A 17,415-nucleotide genomic window follows, 5' to 3' on the forward strand; every position below is an offset into this window, starting at 1 on the left:
AGGAATGGAGAAATAGAATCAAAGGGAGATGTTTTTCCTGTTTTTGTAATGATGTAAGTAAATCTTCAATATTATTTATTTGCTTGGTTATATTAGGAGCGTTTCTGCGTGAGGGGGAGAGGAGTCATCATCCAGGTAAAGTGACGTGGATCAGTGGATACACTTGTCTCCCCTTTAAAGGAGACGATCCAAGTCATCCTTAAATGTTAGTGCTTTCAAATACACAAACATTTTTAAAGGACAAAAATGAACATCCAACTTTGACTGTAATACAAAATAAATCTTTGCATGTGTGTTTTCAAACTCTCAGATGGGCAGTATTATCAGTCTTGGACTGTCTAACCTGCCGGAGCAGCACTGAATGACCACCGCACGAGCATGTTCCTGCAACATTCAGCATCTGATCCTTCATCTGTGTGCTTCTGCTTTTGGTAAGTAGAGTTACCCAACTCCAGTAACTCTAAACACATGCCATCCATTTCTAACGGCCTGGTTACTTCCTGTCAGTTACTTTAGAAACCATGTGGTCACCTGACCTAACACTGTTTCTTCTTCTTCCCCTTAATTTTGAAGTGTCAAATGTCAAACAGCTGGAGAGGAAACTACACCAGTGTACTGGGATGTTTCAGCAACACGTGCCAGATGCTGTTCCTTCATGGTGACATCACCAGAGACAGTCCCGCCCACCTCAGGACCCATTGATTATGATGATCTGATCCATCAAACCCCCAGCAGGTGAACTTTATTCATGACATAACACCGCAACAATGTAAAAAATTAAACAGCAACAGTCTAAATGTAAAGTGCATTCTAAAGTCCTCTTCAATAAATTGTATGCAAAGAGTCATTCAGGTCACTACAGAACCCAGAGTCTTCATCATTAAATCTCTGGTTGCTTCATTTTTTCTATCCTATATCAGATATTTTAAAGGTTAGCTTAGGTAAAGTTCCTGTCAAGGGTTGACAATTTGTTCAAACACAGTAAGAGAGAAATGAGACACTGGCAGACCGACTCAGAGTTTCAAAGACGTGCGCACGGGTGAGAGTCTCTGAGCAGACTAACACACCGAGCACCGTTTACTCGCTTTATTTATAAGGCAAAATGGGTTACATAGTACTTCCTCTTTCAACTGAAGAGGGGAGAGCTCAGGCATTGTCTTAGCTATCTAACTTCTGCACACAAACTGAAAAACAACGACACTGCAGTATTCATGCTTATCTGACATCGCAGACACTGAAGTAAAGAATGCATGTATATGTCCTGTCTTTGTCAAACATCTCACACACTTAAGCAAGGAATACATTGTGTTCTTTTCAACAGTAAGCTTTACCGTGTGAAAATATATAAACACTTGATTATAAGGCATACTTGTTTCTACTTGATTATACTTTAATGATTTAACTAAAATAAAAATTCTCTTAACATTCCCTCCTGATGTTAATATATTTCACATGTTTTACTCAATGCATAGTCACTTGTTAGTCACATTTTCAACTTGCACGTCATTCAGTGAAATAATTAAACAACAAGCTTGTCAAGATTGTCATAGAGATTTTCTTCTCTCTCTCCCACACTCAGCATACCATACTGACGATAGGGATCCTCCATAACTGACTGAGCCAAGACATGGTTTCCTAACATACGCTTGAACATGTTTGTCATTATGCTTCTCAGACATGGGATAATACAAGCAATGAAAAGGCAAAATAGTAACATCACACTGAAAAGGGCCAACAGGCCTTTAATCAGTAGAGATTTCCAAGAGCCGCTCAGCAGCCAGTCCCACCAACCTTGAGTATCGGTAACGTAGTCCTGCTGCTGAGCGTCTCTCAGTTGTTTCAAAACATTCAAAGCATTTGTCATGTTTAATGAATGGATGTTATCAGGTATGTAGGTACAACATGTAGTGTTAAACAATACGCAGAGACCACCTTTCTCTGCGAGAATGATGTCTAAAGCCACTCGGTGCTGCATGACAGTGATGCGAATTGCATCAATTTCTTCATTCTGTCCTTGATTAATGCGGGTTGAAGCATTTAAAAATAATCCAAAACGATAGTCCAGGGTTTCTATCCGTAGTGCGTGTTTCCCTACTCCTATCCATGGAAACAAAGCGTGTATTACCTTCTGGCTCTTGGTCCAGAGTTTGAAGTCATCTGGTACATCAGAACCAAGATATGGATCATGGGGCTTGAGGCCTGTGCTACGTTTAGCTCTGGTGTTGCTGTTCACTGACATCTTAAAGGTGTGGTCAGATACCAGAACAGGGGCACAGAGTCCGGTGCTGTTTGGTGGCAGCATGAAATAGACTTTCAGGCCACACGCCCAAGCTGCGCCCTGTACCCAGTATGTACCTGTCGATGAGCCGATGCCATCCCAATCTGGTGCCGCCAGGATCATGGAGCAGTTTCGGTTTTGTCCTAATTTCTTCAGACCCTGGGGCGTACCTGTTTGTCCGGTTGCTCCTGTGAAGTTAAAGCACACTGGGTGTTGTATGTCAGGTGGCAAAACAACTGAGAATGATTTCAGTTTTCTATGGCTGACGTTTATATGCACCCAGTAGGCTTCATTGCAGGTGTAGTTTATATTTGGGTACTGGTGGGTGCAGTTTGTTATGTTGTAGATTAAAGACTTTACACTCTGTGGGACTATATATTGTGTAGTGTTGTGGCATGTGTTGCTGTTTTGGTCCTTTATGGATCCACCTATCACCATCACAGGTGTTCCTGGTGTTGAGCAGGTCCCGGTAATGGCTTTGTCATATATGCAGAGTGCTTCAGCCTTGGTTGGGGGTTTTCCATACACTGTGGCATGGAGTGCTGTCGTGGGCATATGTGAGCAGACATAGCAGTTTGCGGCATTGTCTTCTCTGTGCACTCTGTCATGGACATACCGGTACCATGCATTGTTCAGCCACGGGTGGTTGTGTTCTTTGTCTATCTCCTTCAGGTGCGAGTTGTCGTGGGTCCACCTCTTAGGTCGGAGAATAATTGGTACTGTCTTGTGGGTTCCACTGGGCATCAACCAAAAGAGTGTCGTCATCAGGAGGATAGCCATTAGACAGAATATGTAGCACATGAGTAGTTTTCGTTTGATGTCACAAGCGCCCAAGCACAACAGCTTTGGGGCTGGAACTGGTGCTAGCATTGATTCTGAAGCTGGTTCTTCTTCTGGATTTATCAGGTTGTTTTCCTCAGTCATCTTGTTGAGATTTTATTCAGGCGTCCCTGGTGTTATTATTGGTTCTGCTCTTCGGTGGGATAGGTCAGTCTAATCTTCAGGGCGACCAGGCACACCCGAGCTCCCACGTGAGTAGCACTGCCGAGGAAGCACAGGGCGGGAAACCCGTTCAGCCCTGTCCTCCAGCAGGGGTTCACGTAAGAGTCAGGGGAACCGGCGTCTTATTGTGGTGCAAACACTTTCTTCACGTGGGATTGATGAATCCACGAAACTCGTTCGGCTATCTTACACGCTGTGGGTGTGGTAAGTAGCACCTGGAAGGGACCTTCCCACTTTGGAGCACTCCAGTTTTTCCGCTGGAGGACTTTAATCAGAATCCAATCACCGGGGTTCAACCTGCAAGAAACTGAAGAAAAGTCACTCGGCAGTTGATTGCTTAATCTCACTTCTTTATTCTCAAATAGTTTTGTCATCCATTCTGCCATTGTTGTTTCTGCAATAGATTTATTAATTGGCTCACTCATTATGGGGAGTGGAAAATGTCTGCCATGTACGATTTCAAATGGCGTTAGACCACCTGTTCCTTGAGTTATTCTCATCCATAATTTAACCAAGCTTAGACATTCAGGCCAAGGTTTTTTAGTCTCTTCCATACATTTCCTCAACCTTTGTTTAATTGTGCCGTTAGTTCTCTCGACTAATCCTGCACTTTGTGGATGATAAGAACAGTGATGTTTTATGCTGAAGCCTAAAGCTTCAGAAACTTTACTTATTACTTCATTTACAAAATGTGTGCCATTGTCTGATCTTATCAGAGATGGAATACCGTACGTTGGAATAAAATGATTACATAGACATTTTGCTACTGATATTGCATCTGCTTTTTTCACTGGGTATATTTCTGGCCACTTGGAAAATACATCAATTATCACAAGTGCATATTTGGAGGATTGTGATTCATTTAATTCTATGAAATCCATGTGGACAGTGTGAAATGGATGCGGTGGTATAGGGAAATGCCCTCGCTTTGGACGTAGATTTCCCTGTGCGTTGTGTCTTTGGCAAATCATACATGTTCTGATAAACTCTTGTGCTGAACTTTCAAAATTTTTTGTATAGAATTGTTTATTAAGAATATTAATCATCCCTCCTGATGACACATGAGTTTTCCCATGTGTCACTAAAGCAGCAGTTCTATGCAAAGATTTTGGAAGCACTGGTTTGCCATTACACATCATAAGGTTGTCTTTTAATTCTGCTCCATCTTTCACCCAAGATTTTTGTTCACTCAGCGATGCTGTTTTCTGTGCATCTGCTAGTATTTCTAAAGGTATTAGATCTATGGTTTCTGTTGTTAAAACATCAATTTGTTTTTCTGCAGCTGCTTTTGCTGCTTTGTCAGCAAAGTTATTTCCTCTCGTAATTTCTGTGTCATCCTTTTGATGAGCTGCACATTTGCATAGTGCTAATTCTTTTGGCAACGTTATTACTTCTAATAGCTTTTTTAGAAGGTTTGCATGTTGAACTGTGTTGCCTGAGGAAGTTGTCATTCCTCTGTTATGCCATATTTTAGCGAAATGATGAACTGCTGAATAGACATATTGACTGTCTGTGTAAACATTAACACTTTGACCCTTATATAAAGTACATGCTCTGATGACTGCGGTTAGTTCTGCGCTTTGAGCAGAGTTTGAGGAGCTGAGAGCTTTTGCTTCTATCACTTTATCAACAGTTGTGACCGCATAACCCACACAATTTCTACCGTGAATGTCTTTTGACGCTGAGCCGTCCACAAAAACATTACTGAAACTGCTCTGGGGGGAGCTGTATATATCAGTGCGAGGTTTTGTATCTTCCTCTAATTTTTGAATGCAACAGTGTTGTTCTCCGTCCAGAGAAGTCGGCAAAAGTGTACTTGGGTTTAGCTGGCCACACTTCTCTATTTTTATGTGTGATTGTGTAAGTAGAATCCCCACATAAGAAAGTTGTCTTGCATGCGTGAGGAAAGAGAGGTTCGCTTGGAGCAAAATAGAGGTCACTGCATGTGGGACTTTGATGATCAATTTATGTCCTAGAACAATGTCTGCACATTTTTTAACTGCCTCTGCTGCTGCTGCGCATGCCTGAACACAGGTAGGTAATCCAGCAGCTACAGAGTCAAGTTTGCATGAGTAGAAAGCTAATGGACGTTGTTTTTCTCCAAAAGCTTGAGTTAAGACTGCTTTCATATACCCTCCTGCACCATCAACATGGAGAACGAAAGGTTTTCCATAGTCTGGTAATGCTAAGACGGTACATGTCTGCAGTGCTATTTTCAAATCAACGAAAGCTTTTTCTGCTTCTGGAATCCATTGTACTTTGTCTTTTAATGCTAGATCTTTACCATAAATGAGGTTCTGTAGTGGTTGAGCTAGTAATGCGTATTCTGGAATCCAGCATCTACAGAAATTGCACAGTCCTAAAAAACTCATCATTTGTTGTTTAGTTACTGGTTTTGGGGCATTTTGGACTGCTATCTTTCTGCTCTCTAACAGCTGCCTGCCTTGTCCTGTCAATTTGTGGCCAAGGTATGTTACTTCCTGGCTCCACAATTGCAGTTTATGCTGTGACACTTTATGGCCTTGCTCTGCGAGATGTTGCAAAACTGTTAATGTGTTTTCTTTGCACTCATCTTTTGTATGGCCTGTGATCAATATATCATCTACATACAACAAGAACTGCCCTGGGGCAGGGAGCGTACAAGATGACATTGATTTTCTCAAAGCCTCTGCATACAGAGTTGGGCTATTCTGGAATCCCTGAGGCAACCTTGTATAAGTATACTTTTGATTGTCAAAGGTGAATCCGAATAACTTCTGTGAGTCAGGGTGCAGAGGTACAGAGAAGAAGGCATTGGACAAGTCTATTACAGAGAACCACCGTTCTTTTGGTGTTACTTGATTTAGAATTGTGTGTGGATTTGCAACCACTGGAGGTATTTGCTCTGTTACCTCATTTATTGCTCTTAGATCATGAACTAAGCGATATTTTCCTGTATTAGCCTTTTTTACTGGAAAAATTGGTGTATTACACGTGGCTTCATTAGTTTTCACGAGAATACCTGCTTTTTGCATCTCTGCTATGACTGGTCTGATACCTTCTTTTGCCTCTGCACTCAAGGGATATTGTGGTTTTACAGGCCTATATGAGGTTGTAGTTTTCACCACTACTGGATCTGCTCCTTTTATTAGGCCTACATCCGTGGGTCCTTGAGACCATAATGTTTGTGGCAGCTTCTCTAGTTCTGGATGTGCTTCAATTGTTAATACTTGTCATTCATCTTGCTCTGTTGTGGCTAAATGTGTGGCTGGTGTGGCTGTCACCGGCCAACACAGCGTTAGCCTCATGCACCCAGTTCTACGGCCTTTTTGCCAGTCCTCACACTCTATTTTGTCATATCTGTCCATTTCTACATTTCTCAGCACTGTGCCTAACTCAGACCAAGGCGTTTGGTCGTTGCGTGCAACAGATACATGAGGGTTGCATATCTTATTTAAGCGCTGCACTGCATCTGTCTGTAACACTGAGCATACTGCATTACCACTCTGTGTCACATACAGGTGTTGTAGGACTAGTTTTTGCGGTCCTAGTCTGTGCACTTGTTGATCATAAATTTTGTCTGGACCTGGGACATATTTATACCACAAGGTGTTGTGATATTTTGCTGGGTCCTGTCTATGTGAGTGCTCAGGTAAGTACATATTAGCTTTGGCCTCTAATGGTTCAAGTTTTGGTAAATCTAAGGCCCAGTAATAATTTGGCTCACCTAAACCTTCACAAACAAAAATATCTTCAGTTTGGCTCTGACTTTCAGAGAGTAGGAGTCTGGCTTTCATGCCACTTTCTTCAGGAAAAACTCCTATTTTTAATTTTGTTAAAGCATCTCTTCCTAACAAATTTAGTGGACAAGATGGATCATAGATGCACTGATTTTTGCAGGCACGGCCACTATCTCTATGTGACATAAAAAGGGGGTCGGTTAGATGCTGTTTTGTCACATGTCCTGAGGCTGATTTCACGATTAAGGTATCTTTTGAAGAGGTTAAATTTGGGACTTCTACTGTTAGGACAGTTTTACAAGCACCTGTGTCGCAAAGGAATTTTATTGGGACCCCGTTAACGTGCACTATAACGGTGGGCTTTGCTTCTGAGCCTAACAGTAGTTGTTCAATGTTGTAAACTTCCCCTTCACTTGTTTCACTTCCCTTTTCTTGTGCTAGTCATTCATCACGGCGTCTGCGCCTGTCATCTCCACCTTCCTGTTCTTGGCTTACATTTCTACAGTTTCGAGCAAAGTGCCCGATTTTACCACAGTTATAACATCTCATATCTCTTCTATCTCTTCTTTGTCCTGCTTTTTGCTTTCCCCTACTTTGCTTAAAACCTGCCGTGTGTTGCTGTCCTGAGAAGGCTATAAAGCCTGTCTCTGGATCAATCATGAAAACTCCTTCTGTTTTTTCTTTTTGTTTTTGAATTTTGACTGCATGCTCAGCATATTGTAGGGCTTCAGGCAAGGTTCCTGTATTTTGAGTGACCCAGTGTTTGTCTACATGTGCTTTTATCTTAGGCAGTAGACCATTTAGGAAGGCATTTTTTAATTGTTGTTGAAAAGCAGACAGTGGATCGGCATCATAATTTAGCCCTGAGTTTTGTCTGAAAACTGGGCGTAGGCGATCCAAATAGTCTGATGCTGTCTCTCCTTCCTTTTGTTTGCACTCTCCTATCTTTCCATAATCTGGCCTTGGGGCTAAAATAACTTCTATTCTGCCATACAAGTTATTAAGCTCCTGTATTAATTGGGGAGTGTCTGGCCCCAACACGTCACCGTTTAAATCATTTCCTGTAAATTGACCTCTAGCTCTAGGAAGACTTAAACCTAATAAATCTTGAAAAACTTGATGAATCTCATGACCATTTAAACCCCACCCCTGACGGATCAATTCCACTGCATCTCGCCACGGCCGGAAGCCTTCTTTAAGGGGTGGCACATCTTTTAGTACATTCTCTCTGTCTTTATGAGACCAGGGTCGGAATGCATAAATTAAAGGCTCACCGTCTACTGGTATGACTCCTTGGGCGTCTGGGGGACCAGTGGGTTGACCGTACCTGGGGTTAGATAAGGCTACCATTGGAAACTGACCTACAATTTCTGTTTTTTTGGAATGACCATGCTTAGTCATAAGATCAAGTTGTTGTCTGGCCTCCATATAGGGATTTGAAACAAAAGGTTTGTGAGGAGAGCTTACAGGAAGTGCTGACGTAAGGTTAGGTGCAGCTGCTGCAGGCTGTGCAGGCTGAAGAGCATAAGGAGGGGGGTACGGTTTTTCTTCTCCTGCAGTTTTCTGTTTATCTTTAGTTTCCTGCTTTTGGGCACGTTTAGCAATGCGTTTATCGTTTTCTACCATCCACGCCTTGAAAAGGTGCCATTCTGCTAAGCGTTTTGCTTTTTTCTTTTGGCTCTTTTCCTCAAATAATTCTTTTTGTAAAGCAGCCTTTAAAGCAGTTATTGATTCTTGATTGCATTTGCCTTGCCAGGCTGGGCAATAAATTTTATGTGGATTTCTCCACCTATTTGCACTGACTCTTCCTGCATTTGGACAGTTTTTTTCCAACCATCCTTCATCTGCTGTTAATTTTACTTTAGTTTTAGAGTTACCCATTTTGAACTAATTACGTCAGAACTGTGACACCTTCTTTGGCATGAAAAAGTGAGAATGGGTTTTCGATAACAGCCTTCTACTCTCCCACTAATTGAGAGAGCGGTTATCAATTTTACGTGATGAAGCACAACCCTTTTTTCCACCTTTACCAATACGTGAGTGTACACAGGAAAACAGTTTGAGAAGTGGTTCGACCGCGTATTGGGTCGTAAAAACAACTCACTCCTCACAAACAAAGCGCGTTTCTATGATTTTTATTGAGATTTTCCGTAGGCCTATTTATTTGTGTAACACCTTCACCTTCAGCCACTCTTCTTGAGTGACCGGAAACCTGTTCCGTTGCAGCCACTCCCAGAGCGACCGGAACTTTTAATAGCGATTTTTCTAGAATTTCGCTCTTGCCTGTCGTCTTCTTAGTCCCGCATGGACACTGAGATCTGTCGGCGTACCTAGGTTTACACACTACTTAAAGGAAAATCTCAATATCAACGTATTTTAGCGCTTGGTGGAATGCGTGTCATATTCACCTCTACTGTGGCGCTGCGTTTTAAGATCCGGTGCTCATCGGGTCCTGGAGCCGTGAAGGCCGAACGCTGACCGGAGATCGAATTCACGTTCCCGGGTTTTTCGTTTTACTGATCAGATTTCTTCCAGCGCAGGCGTCACGACGTCAGGATCCGATGGAGACCGTCTGTGGAAAACTAGACGTTAAAATAACAGTCAGTTATCCGGCTCGAAGGACCAATTAAATGTCAAGGGTTGACAATTTGTTCAAACACAGTAAGAGAGAAATGAGACACTGGCAGACCGACTCAGAGTTTCAAAGACGTGCGCACGGGTGAGAGTCTCTGAGCAGACTAACACACCGAGCACCGTTTACTCGCTTTATTTATAAGGCAAAATGGGTTACATAGTACTTCCTCTTTCAACTGAAGAGGGGAGAGCTCAGGCATTGTCTTAGCTATCTAACTTCTGCACACAAACTGAAAAACAACGACACTGCAGTATTCATGCTTATCTGACATCGCAGACACTGAAGTAAAGAATGCATGTATATGTCCTGTCTTTGTCAAACATCTCACACACTTAAGCAAGGAATACATTGTGTTCTTTTCAACAGTAAGCTTTACCGTGTGAAAATATATAAACACTTGATTATAAGGCATACTTGTTTCTACTTGATTATACTTTAATGATTTAACTAAAATAAAAATTCTCTTAACAGTTCCATTCTCATGGTGAGGCAAAGTGCTTTATGTGTGTGTGTGCGTGTGTCATGAACGGCTATAAAAGGCCTATAATTAAAGAACAAAGTGGGGTTTTGAGTTCGAGTTGCGGCAGACTGTCACTACTTGTAAATGGAACGCAGCCTTCCTACGGCGGACAGCTAATAACAGGAATCGGACGCGGTCCAGCCAAGTCCACAGCAACCACCATAGCAACCGCCTAGCATGACCTTAAAAACATATTCTGTCTTCATAACTATCAAAATCGTGAAATGATTTGCAAAGTGTGAAAGTGTTACAGCTGCAGAGAGCTATGGCGGTATCTATGGAAGCTGTTTACATAGCTAATAATATACGATGTAACCATGGAGACAGTCAGTCACTTGAGCTAGCGGTGCATGTTTACTACAGTGAATAAGGTGATTGAGTGCACAGCGTCCACACTCTGCAGGGGATAAAGACATTACTTCAATATTATTTTATATTGATATCTATTAGCCTTCTGTTGACCATCACCTCAGGTTCACTATTACAGTTTCAGCATACAAATGCACACTGTCTAAACACATTCAAAAACTCATGTCTCAGAGATAAGCACAGCTGTTCATGTTTGTCATTAGAGTTTTATTTGTAAGAAAATTATGAACTTCATATTGTGCATTAAATAAAAGAACATTTCACAACTCTGAGTCAACAGAAACAGGTAACAGAAATGTCTCTAATGTGTACAGTGTAGTGTAAGCATTAAAAGATCATAAAGGAAAAACTAACATTTATGTGAAACTAATTGTAATAAAAAATGAGCAGGTGCTTTATAGATTTAAAAGAAAGAATCTGAAAACAACACTTTTTTGGTCTAAGTGATCAAAGTAGAAAACAGAACTGATGTTCAAGAACAAACCGTAGCTGCACTAATATTACACATCTCGATCGTTGTACTGAACAGACATGTTGCTTTTAAAACCACATGCAGTGTGTGACCATGACTGTTCACTGAGACCATGAACGCCACTTCGCTGAAGCATTCTTCTTCTTCTTCTTGCCATTAAATTGGAAGCAGAAGCAGCACGAGCTGATTTGATCTACTGAAAGGAAAAAGCAGAACATCTGAGTTGAAACCAGTCAGCTGAAATCATTAAGACAGGAACAAATTCAATGCAGTGTCTCAAGTGGCTTAGCCTGTTACAACTGTTGATACAAGCTAAATACGGTTAACACACAGTGTCAGGGAGCTCCAGTGTGGGAACTAGTGGCTTTAGGTTTGTAGTCATTTAACTTTCATCCATTCATTCATTTAATTCAGGAGGAAGAAATGCCAGGTTGGTGCAGGCTGGTTACATGCATTTGGTCCCATGCTGTCTTTAATTAAATGACTTGGTTCATTTTATGGCTGGGCTGTATGTGGGGTTATATCATGTTATTTGGGCAGGAGTACCTGTCCCCTGTTAGACTTAGAAAGTTTCTCCATAAGTAGAGTTTCTAACTCTTCTAGCACATCTGTGGCTGACAGCTTTTTGGTGGCTCTTTTTACCCCACACTGGTTGTGAGTGTGTAAATAGCCCCACTAGTTATTTTGGGTTGCAGTTAACTAGGGAGGAAGGGGTGGGTATGCCATGATTAGGTGAATAACAATTATATGTGATACATAAATTTCACAATGCATGCATATATCTCTATCAATTAAACCTGGCCTGAGGGCTGCCATTTTTTACATTCAGTTATTTCTCTTAGAAATGTTGGAACTAAATAATGAATGTGTTACAGTTAAAGTGAAACACTGGTCAGTGTAAATGGCTCATTGGGACACAGAAACCTTTAAATTAAACCTGATATCTAGTGTCAAACAATATCAAAGCTGTAAAAGATGTTTACATTCAGAATTTATAAAACTATGATTGTAAATAAATTCAAACAAGTGAGCTTTTCTCTTTGTGCTGAATATCAACACTGTGGTTTCTTAGACTGTAAGCTTTACTTTAGTGCAACCAGTTGCAGAAGCTGCCACTCCAAATGTCTTTTGATAACAAGAAAAAAATACCTTTTCAGTACACGGCCTGAAGTTCTTCTCCGACATCTTCTGCAATCGGCTTTGTCTGCTGGTTTGAAGACAATAAACCACAAAGAAGATGATTTAGTCACTTTGTCTGCGTCATGCAGCTCGAATGTGTCGTGTAACGATGTTGAATAGCCGTCGTTATCCCTCTGCTTTGAGCCTTTTATCAAAAGTTACAGCTAACTTCATGAAGTTGTACAAAAAGGCTTCATTTCGCCGAGACAGTGCGTTTCTGACTATTACATGCATTTGAATGGAGTTCTTGCACGAAACAAAGTATAAGTTTTCATTATGTGAATAACTTGTATTTTACACTGACCCTGGGTCAGTATCAACTTCATGAAGACAGCTGTAACTTTTGATAGAGGACTCACACACAAACATATTTATGGCTTTGCCTTATAGAATTCAGCATCTCCGTGCTGAGGAAATAGGTTTTGCAGCTGTTTGAGCTAAGATTTTCAAGTTATTCACAAATTGAAAACCTATACTTTGTGTCGGGCGAGAACTCCATTCAAATGCATGTAATAGCGAGAAACGCACTAACGTGGTGAAATAAAGCGTTTTTCCATAAACTTCATAAAGACAGCTGTAAATTTTGAGAGAAGACTCACACACACATTGGGGGGATATTGAAGTCTATAAGATAAAGCCATGAATATGTTTGTCTGAGTCTTCTATCAAAAGTTACAGCAAGCTCTATGAAGTTGATGAGAAACGCTTTACTTCGCCAAGACAGTGCGTTTCTCACTGTTACATGCATTTGAATTTAGTTCTTGCCCGACACAAAGTATAGGTTTTAATTTGTGAATAACTTGAAAATCTTAGCTCAAACAGCTGCAAAACCTATTTCCTGAGCACTGAGATGCTGAATTCTATAAGGCAAAGCCATAAATATGTGTGTGTGATTCTTCTATCAACAGTTACAGCTGTCTTCTTGAAGTTGATACTGACCCAGGGTCAGTGTAAAATACAATCCTAGCTGTGTGAACAAAGCTTGGCTCCTTTAATCCTGCATGACAAACCTCAGGATGCAGGTTATTATTACTCTTTCCTGCTGGCACACCTGAGAGTCAGCTAGAAACTTACAGTGACGTGGACATCATGCAAAGACTGCCAGACTCTGTAATACTGTGAATGATCAGTGACTCAAGTTAACACTAAACTTTAAACAGTACCTCTGTGTCTCTGTGTGCTGAACATTTAGGATTGAGTCTGCATTGACTTTATTTATTGAGACTTTAATGTGCTAAAAGCAGGTTGAAGACAGCTCAGAAACATTTGAAGATTAAAATTTAGCATTATGGCTGCTGGTGGTTTGTAAAGCCTATACTCAGCTGTAGTTTTTGTTACTAATTTATGTTTGTTGTTGTTTAACACAGATTTCAGAAGAGCAAATATGCTTAATAGTTTAACTAGATTTCATTTGTCAGTGTGGGACTGCTGAGTCACCTGAAGAACTCATTTCATTCATTCTCCACATGATGTTCATATACAGAAATGTTTCACAGGAACTGGTTCCTCCCAAACTGTGAACTAGTGTGTTTCCATAGATTATCTCTGTATGAATGTACTTTTAAATGAAGGCAAGTGTTTGTCCTTTTTTGTTCCTCAGTTACAGTACGTGATATCTTGATATCAGGCGGTCAACACTGGGGGAAGACAAGAAGCAGACGTACTTCCAAGAGGGAGCTGCAGTGAGGACACAGCCAGGTCACTGAGGTCAGAGGTCAGAATCTGAAACAGCTCAGGTTTATATTTTAGGGGTTATAAAAAATCAAAATGTATTTATGAAGAAACCTTTAAATAATAGTCATAATTATGATTATTATAAGAAATATCAAACATTTAAGTGGATTTTCTGTTACACATATTGTATTAGCCCTGCAATAAACTGGCAGCCTGTCTTTGTCCTGTATCAGCTGGGATAGGCTTCATCCTCCCGCAACCCTGAATTGGATACATTGTATTCCAATTATGTAATCTGATCATTTACAAACTCAAGGTATCTAATCAAAATGTAAGTAATAATTATAAAATGGGAAAGCAGAAATAAGTGTGACATAAATGTAAATGTGTTAGCTGACATAGAGGACAGCTACATGTAGTCTGAAAAACCTTTGTTGTCAAGTTTGCAGGTATATCAGCACGAGACATTCTTACATAGAAGAGTCTGTTAAAGTCTCTAACTCAGCGAAGCATTATTGGTCCCGTCTGTTTGGATAAATATAGTAAGTTGATGTTTGTCCATTTATTGACACATTTTCTTAAGTGCTTATCCAGTTCAGGATCACAGTGGAGCTGCAGCTGGATATGTTCATTAAATAAACCTTACAAAAGTTAACAATAAACCTGCATCCATGTACGTTGTTGTCCACAGGATAAGAAAATCAAACTGGAACACTGTGGAACATGTTAATAAATGTTTGTGTGTTTATGCCTGTGTCTTTCACAGGAGGCGCTGGAAGGTTTCCCTAATAGTTCCTGGTGAATCAAAGCAGAACCATAAAGGTTGCTGGATTGCATGATGGCCTTACCCCTGAGCAGTCATCCTGTTAAAGGAGGAACCAGTTAGAAGCTGTTTTCAAAGTAGCTGAGCAGATTTCATCTCAAGTAAGCGATTAACTGTTTGTTCATCTGTTCTGCCACTTAAAGAGCATTTAAGGACGTCTTTCGAGTGTCCAGCTGAATTAATTCTACTGGCTCTCATGGTCATTTGTTATTATAGACATATTTTTCATGTTCATCCAGCTATTTAGTAAATTCTATCTATTTAGTAATATCCGTCAGCTATAAAATGTAATATAGATATAAAAAATATCTAAATATCTCCTGCACTTTATATTTTAATGATGTAAGTCTGTTATCGTGTTACATTAGCATTCCTCACATATCAATGAGATGCTGTACAGTACAATCCTACTGACGCAGCAGAGGGATAACGACGGCTATTCAACATCGTTACACGACACATTCGAGCTGCATGATACAGACAAAGTGACTAAATCATCTTTTTTATGGTTTATTGTCTTCAAACCAGCAGACAAAGCCGATTGCAGAAGATTTCGGAGAAGAACTTCAGGCCGTGTACTGAAAAGGTATTTTTTTCTTGTTATCAAAAGACATTTGGAGTGGCAGCTTCTGCAACTGGTTGCACTAAAGTAAAGCTTACAGTCTAAGAAACCACAGTGTTGATATTCAGCACAAAGAGAAAAGCTCACTTGTTTGAATTTATTTACAATCATAGTTTTATAAATTCTGAATGTAAACATCTTTTACAGCTTTGATATTGTTTGACACTAGATATCAGGTTTAATTTAAAGGTTTCTGTGTCCCAATGAGCCATTTACACTGACCAGTGTTTCACTTTAACTGTAACACATTCATTATTTAGTTCCAACATTTCTAAGAGAAATAACTGAATGTAAAAAATGGCAGCCCTCAGGCCAGGTTTAATTGATAGAGATATATGCATGCATTGTGAAATTTATGTATCACATATAATTGTTATTCACCTAATCATGGCATACCCACCCCTTCCTCCCTAGTTAACTGCAACCCAAAATAACTAGTGGGGCTATTTACACACTCACAACCAGTGTGGGGTAAAAAGAGCCACCAAAAAGCTGTCAGCCACAGATGTGCTAGAAGAGTTAGAAACTCTACTTATGGAGAAACTTTCTAAGTCTAACAGGGGACAGGTACTCCTGCCCAAATAACATGATATAACCCCACATACAGCCCAGCCATAAAATGAACCAAGTCATTTAATTAAAGACAGCATGGGACCAAATGCATGTAACCAGCCTGCACCAACCTGGCATTTCTTCCTCCTGAATTAAATGAATGAATGGATGAAAGTTAAATGACTACAAACCTAAAGCCACTAGTTCCCACACTGGAGCTCCCTGACACTGTGTGTTAACCGTATTTAGCTTGTATCAACAGTTGTAACAGGCTAAGCCACTTGAGACACTGCATTGAATTTGTTCCTGTCTTAATGATTTCAGCTGACTGGTTTCAACTCAGATGTTCTGCTTTTTCCTTTCAGTAGATCAAATCAGCTCGTGCTGCTTCTGCTTCCAATTTAATGGCAAGAAGAAGAAGAAGAATGCTTCAGCGAAGTGGCGTTCATGGTCTCAGTGAACAGTCATGGTCACACACTGCATGTGGTTTTAAAAGCAACATGTCTGTTCAGTACAACGATCGAGATGTGTAATATTAGTGCAGCTACGGTTTGTTCTTGAACATCAGTTCTGTTTTCTACTTTGATCACTTAGACCAAAAAAGTGTTGTTTTCAGATTCTTTCTTTTAAATCTATAAAGCACCTGCTCATTTTTTATTACAATTAGTTTCACATAAATGTTAGTTTTTCCTTTATGATCTTTTAATGCTTACACTACACTGTACACATTAGAGACATTTCTGTTACCTGTTTCTGTTGACTCAGAGTTGTGAAATGTTCTTTTATTTAATGCACAATATGAAGTTCATAATTTTCTTACAAATAAAACTCTAATGACAAACATGAACAGCTGTGCTTATCTCTGAGACATGAGTTTTTGAATGTGTTTAGACAGTGTGCATTTGTATGCTGAAACTATAATGGTGAACCTGAGGTGATGGTCAACAGAAGGCAAATATATATCAATATAAAACAATATTGAAGTAATGTCTTTACCCCCTGCAGAGTGTGGACGCTGTGCACTCAATCACCTTATTCACTGTAGAAAACGTGACTGACTGTCTCCATGGTTACATCGTATATTATTAGCTATGTAAACAGCTTCCATAGATACCGCCATAGCTCTCTGCAGCTGTAACACTTTCACACTTTGCAAATCATTTCACGATTTTGATAGTTATGAAGACAGAATATGTTTTTAAGGTCATGCTAGGCGGTTGCTATGGTGGTTGCTGTGGACTTGGCTGGACCGCATCCGATTCCTGTTATTAGCTGTCCGCCGTAGGAAGGCAGCGTTCCATTTACAAGTAGTGACAGTCTGCCGCAACTCGAACTCAAACCCCGCTTTGTTCTTTAATTATAGGCCTTTTATAGCCGTTCATGACACGCGCACACACACACATAAAGCACTTTGCCTCACCATGAGAATGGAACTTTACCTAAGCTAACCTTTAAAATATCTGATATAGGATAGAAAAATGAAGCAACCAGAGATTTAATGATGAAGACTCTAAAACCCACTGTCTTGACAAAATAAAGCGTTTTTGTACAACTTCATATAAATAGCTGT

The 17,415-nt window shown here is 40.3% G+C and overlaps 1 protein-coding gene and 1 long non-coding RNA gene across 4 annotated transcripts; one reads left to right on the forward strand and one right to left on the reverse strand.

The window, feature by feature from the left end:
- Window positions 1–589: 589 nt before the first annotated feature.
- LOC146677119 (uncharacterized) lies at window positions 590–16,679 on the forward strand. The gene is made up of 5 exons (XR_014907487.1): window positions 590–735; window positions 13,775–13,881; window positions 14,615–14,772; window positions 15,200–15,257; window positions 16,211–16,679. It is a non-coding gene; the product is annotated as an uncharacterized LOC146677119 (long non-coding RNA).
- On the reverse strand, window positions 1,194–9,620 carry LOC146677120 (uncharacterized). Of its 3 annotated transcripts, none has more exons than XM_085418363.1 (2): window positions 9,408–9,620; window positions 1,194–3,577 (listed from the first exon to the last, which is right to left on the reverse strand). In XM_085418363.1, the coding sequence occupies exon 2, from the start codon at window positions 3,200–3,202 to the stop codon at window positions 1,520–1,522; it is 1,683 nt and encodes a 560-aa protein (XP_085274489.1). In that variant the 5' UTR covers window positions 3,203–3,577; window positions 9,408–9,620; the 3' UTR covers window positions 1,194–1,519. The 3 variants fall into 3 exon arrangements, with proteins under 3 accessions (XP_085274489.1, XP_085274482.1, XP_085274474.1); XM_085418356.1 differs by having other exon boundaries at window positions 1,194–3,587; XM_085418348.1 differs by lacking the exon at window positions 9,408–9,620 and adding an exon at window positions 5,849–7,347 and having other exon boundaries at window positions 1,194–4,493.
- Window positions 16,680–17,415: the final 736 nt, after the last annotated feature.

This window comes from Rhamphochromis longiceps, linkage group LG2 (assembly GCF_057381845.1).
Source record: "Rhamphochromis longiceps isolate RC_006_pf linkage group LG2, R_longiceps_female_GT1.1, whole genome shotgun sequence".
Classification (NCBI taxonomy): domain Eukaryota; kingdom Metazoa; phylum Chordata; class Actinopteri; order Cichliformes; family Cichlidae; genus Rhamphochromis; species Rhamphochromis longiceps.

Bases quoted from the DNA above. Each gene is read 5' to 3' on its own strand.
- LOC146677120 (XM_085418363.1), bottom strand. From the start codon at position 3,202: ATGACTGAGGAAAACAACCTGATAAATCCAGAAGAAGAACCAGCTTCA.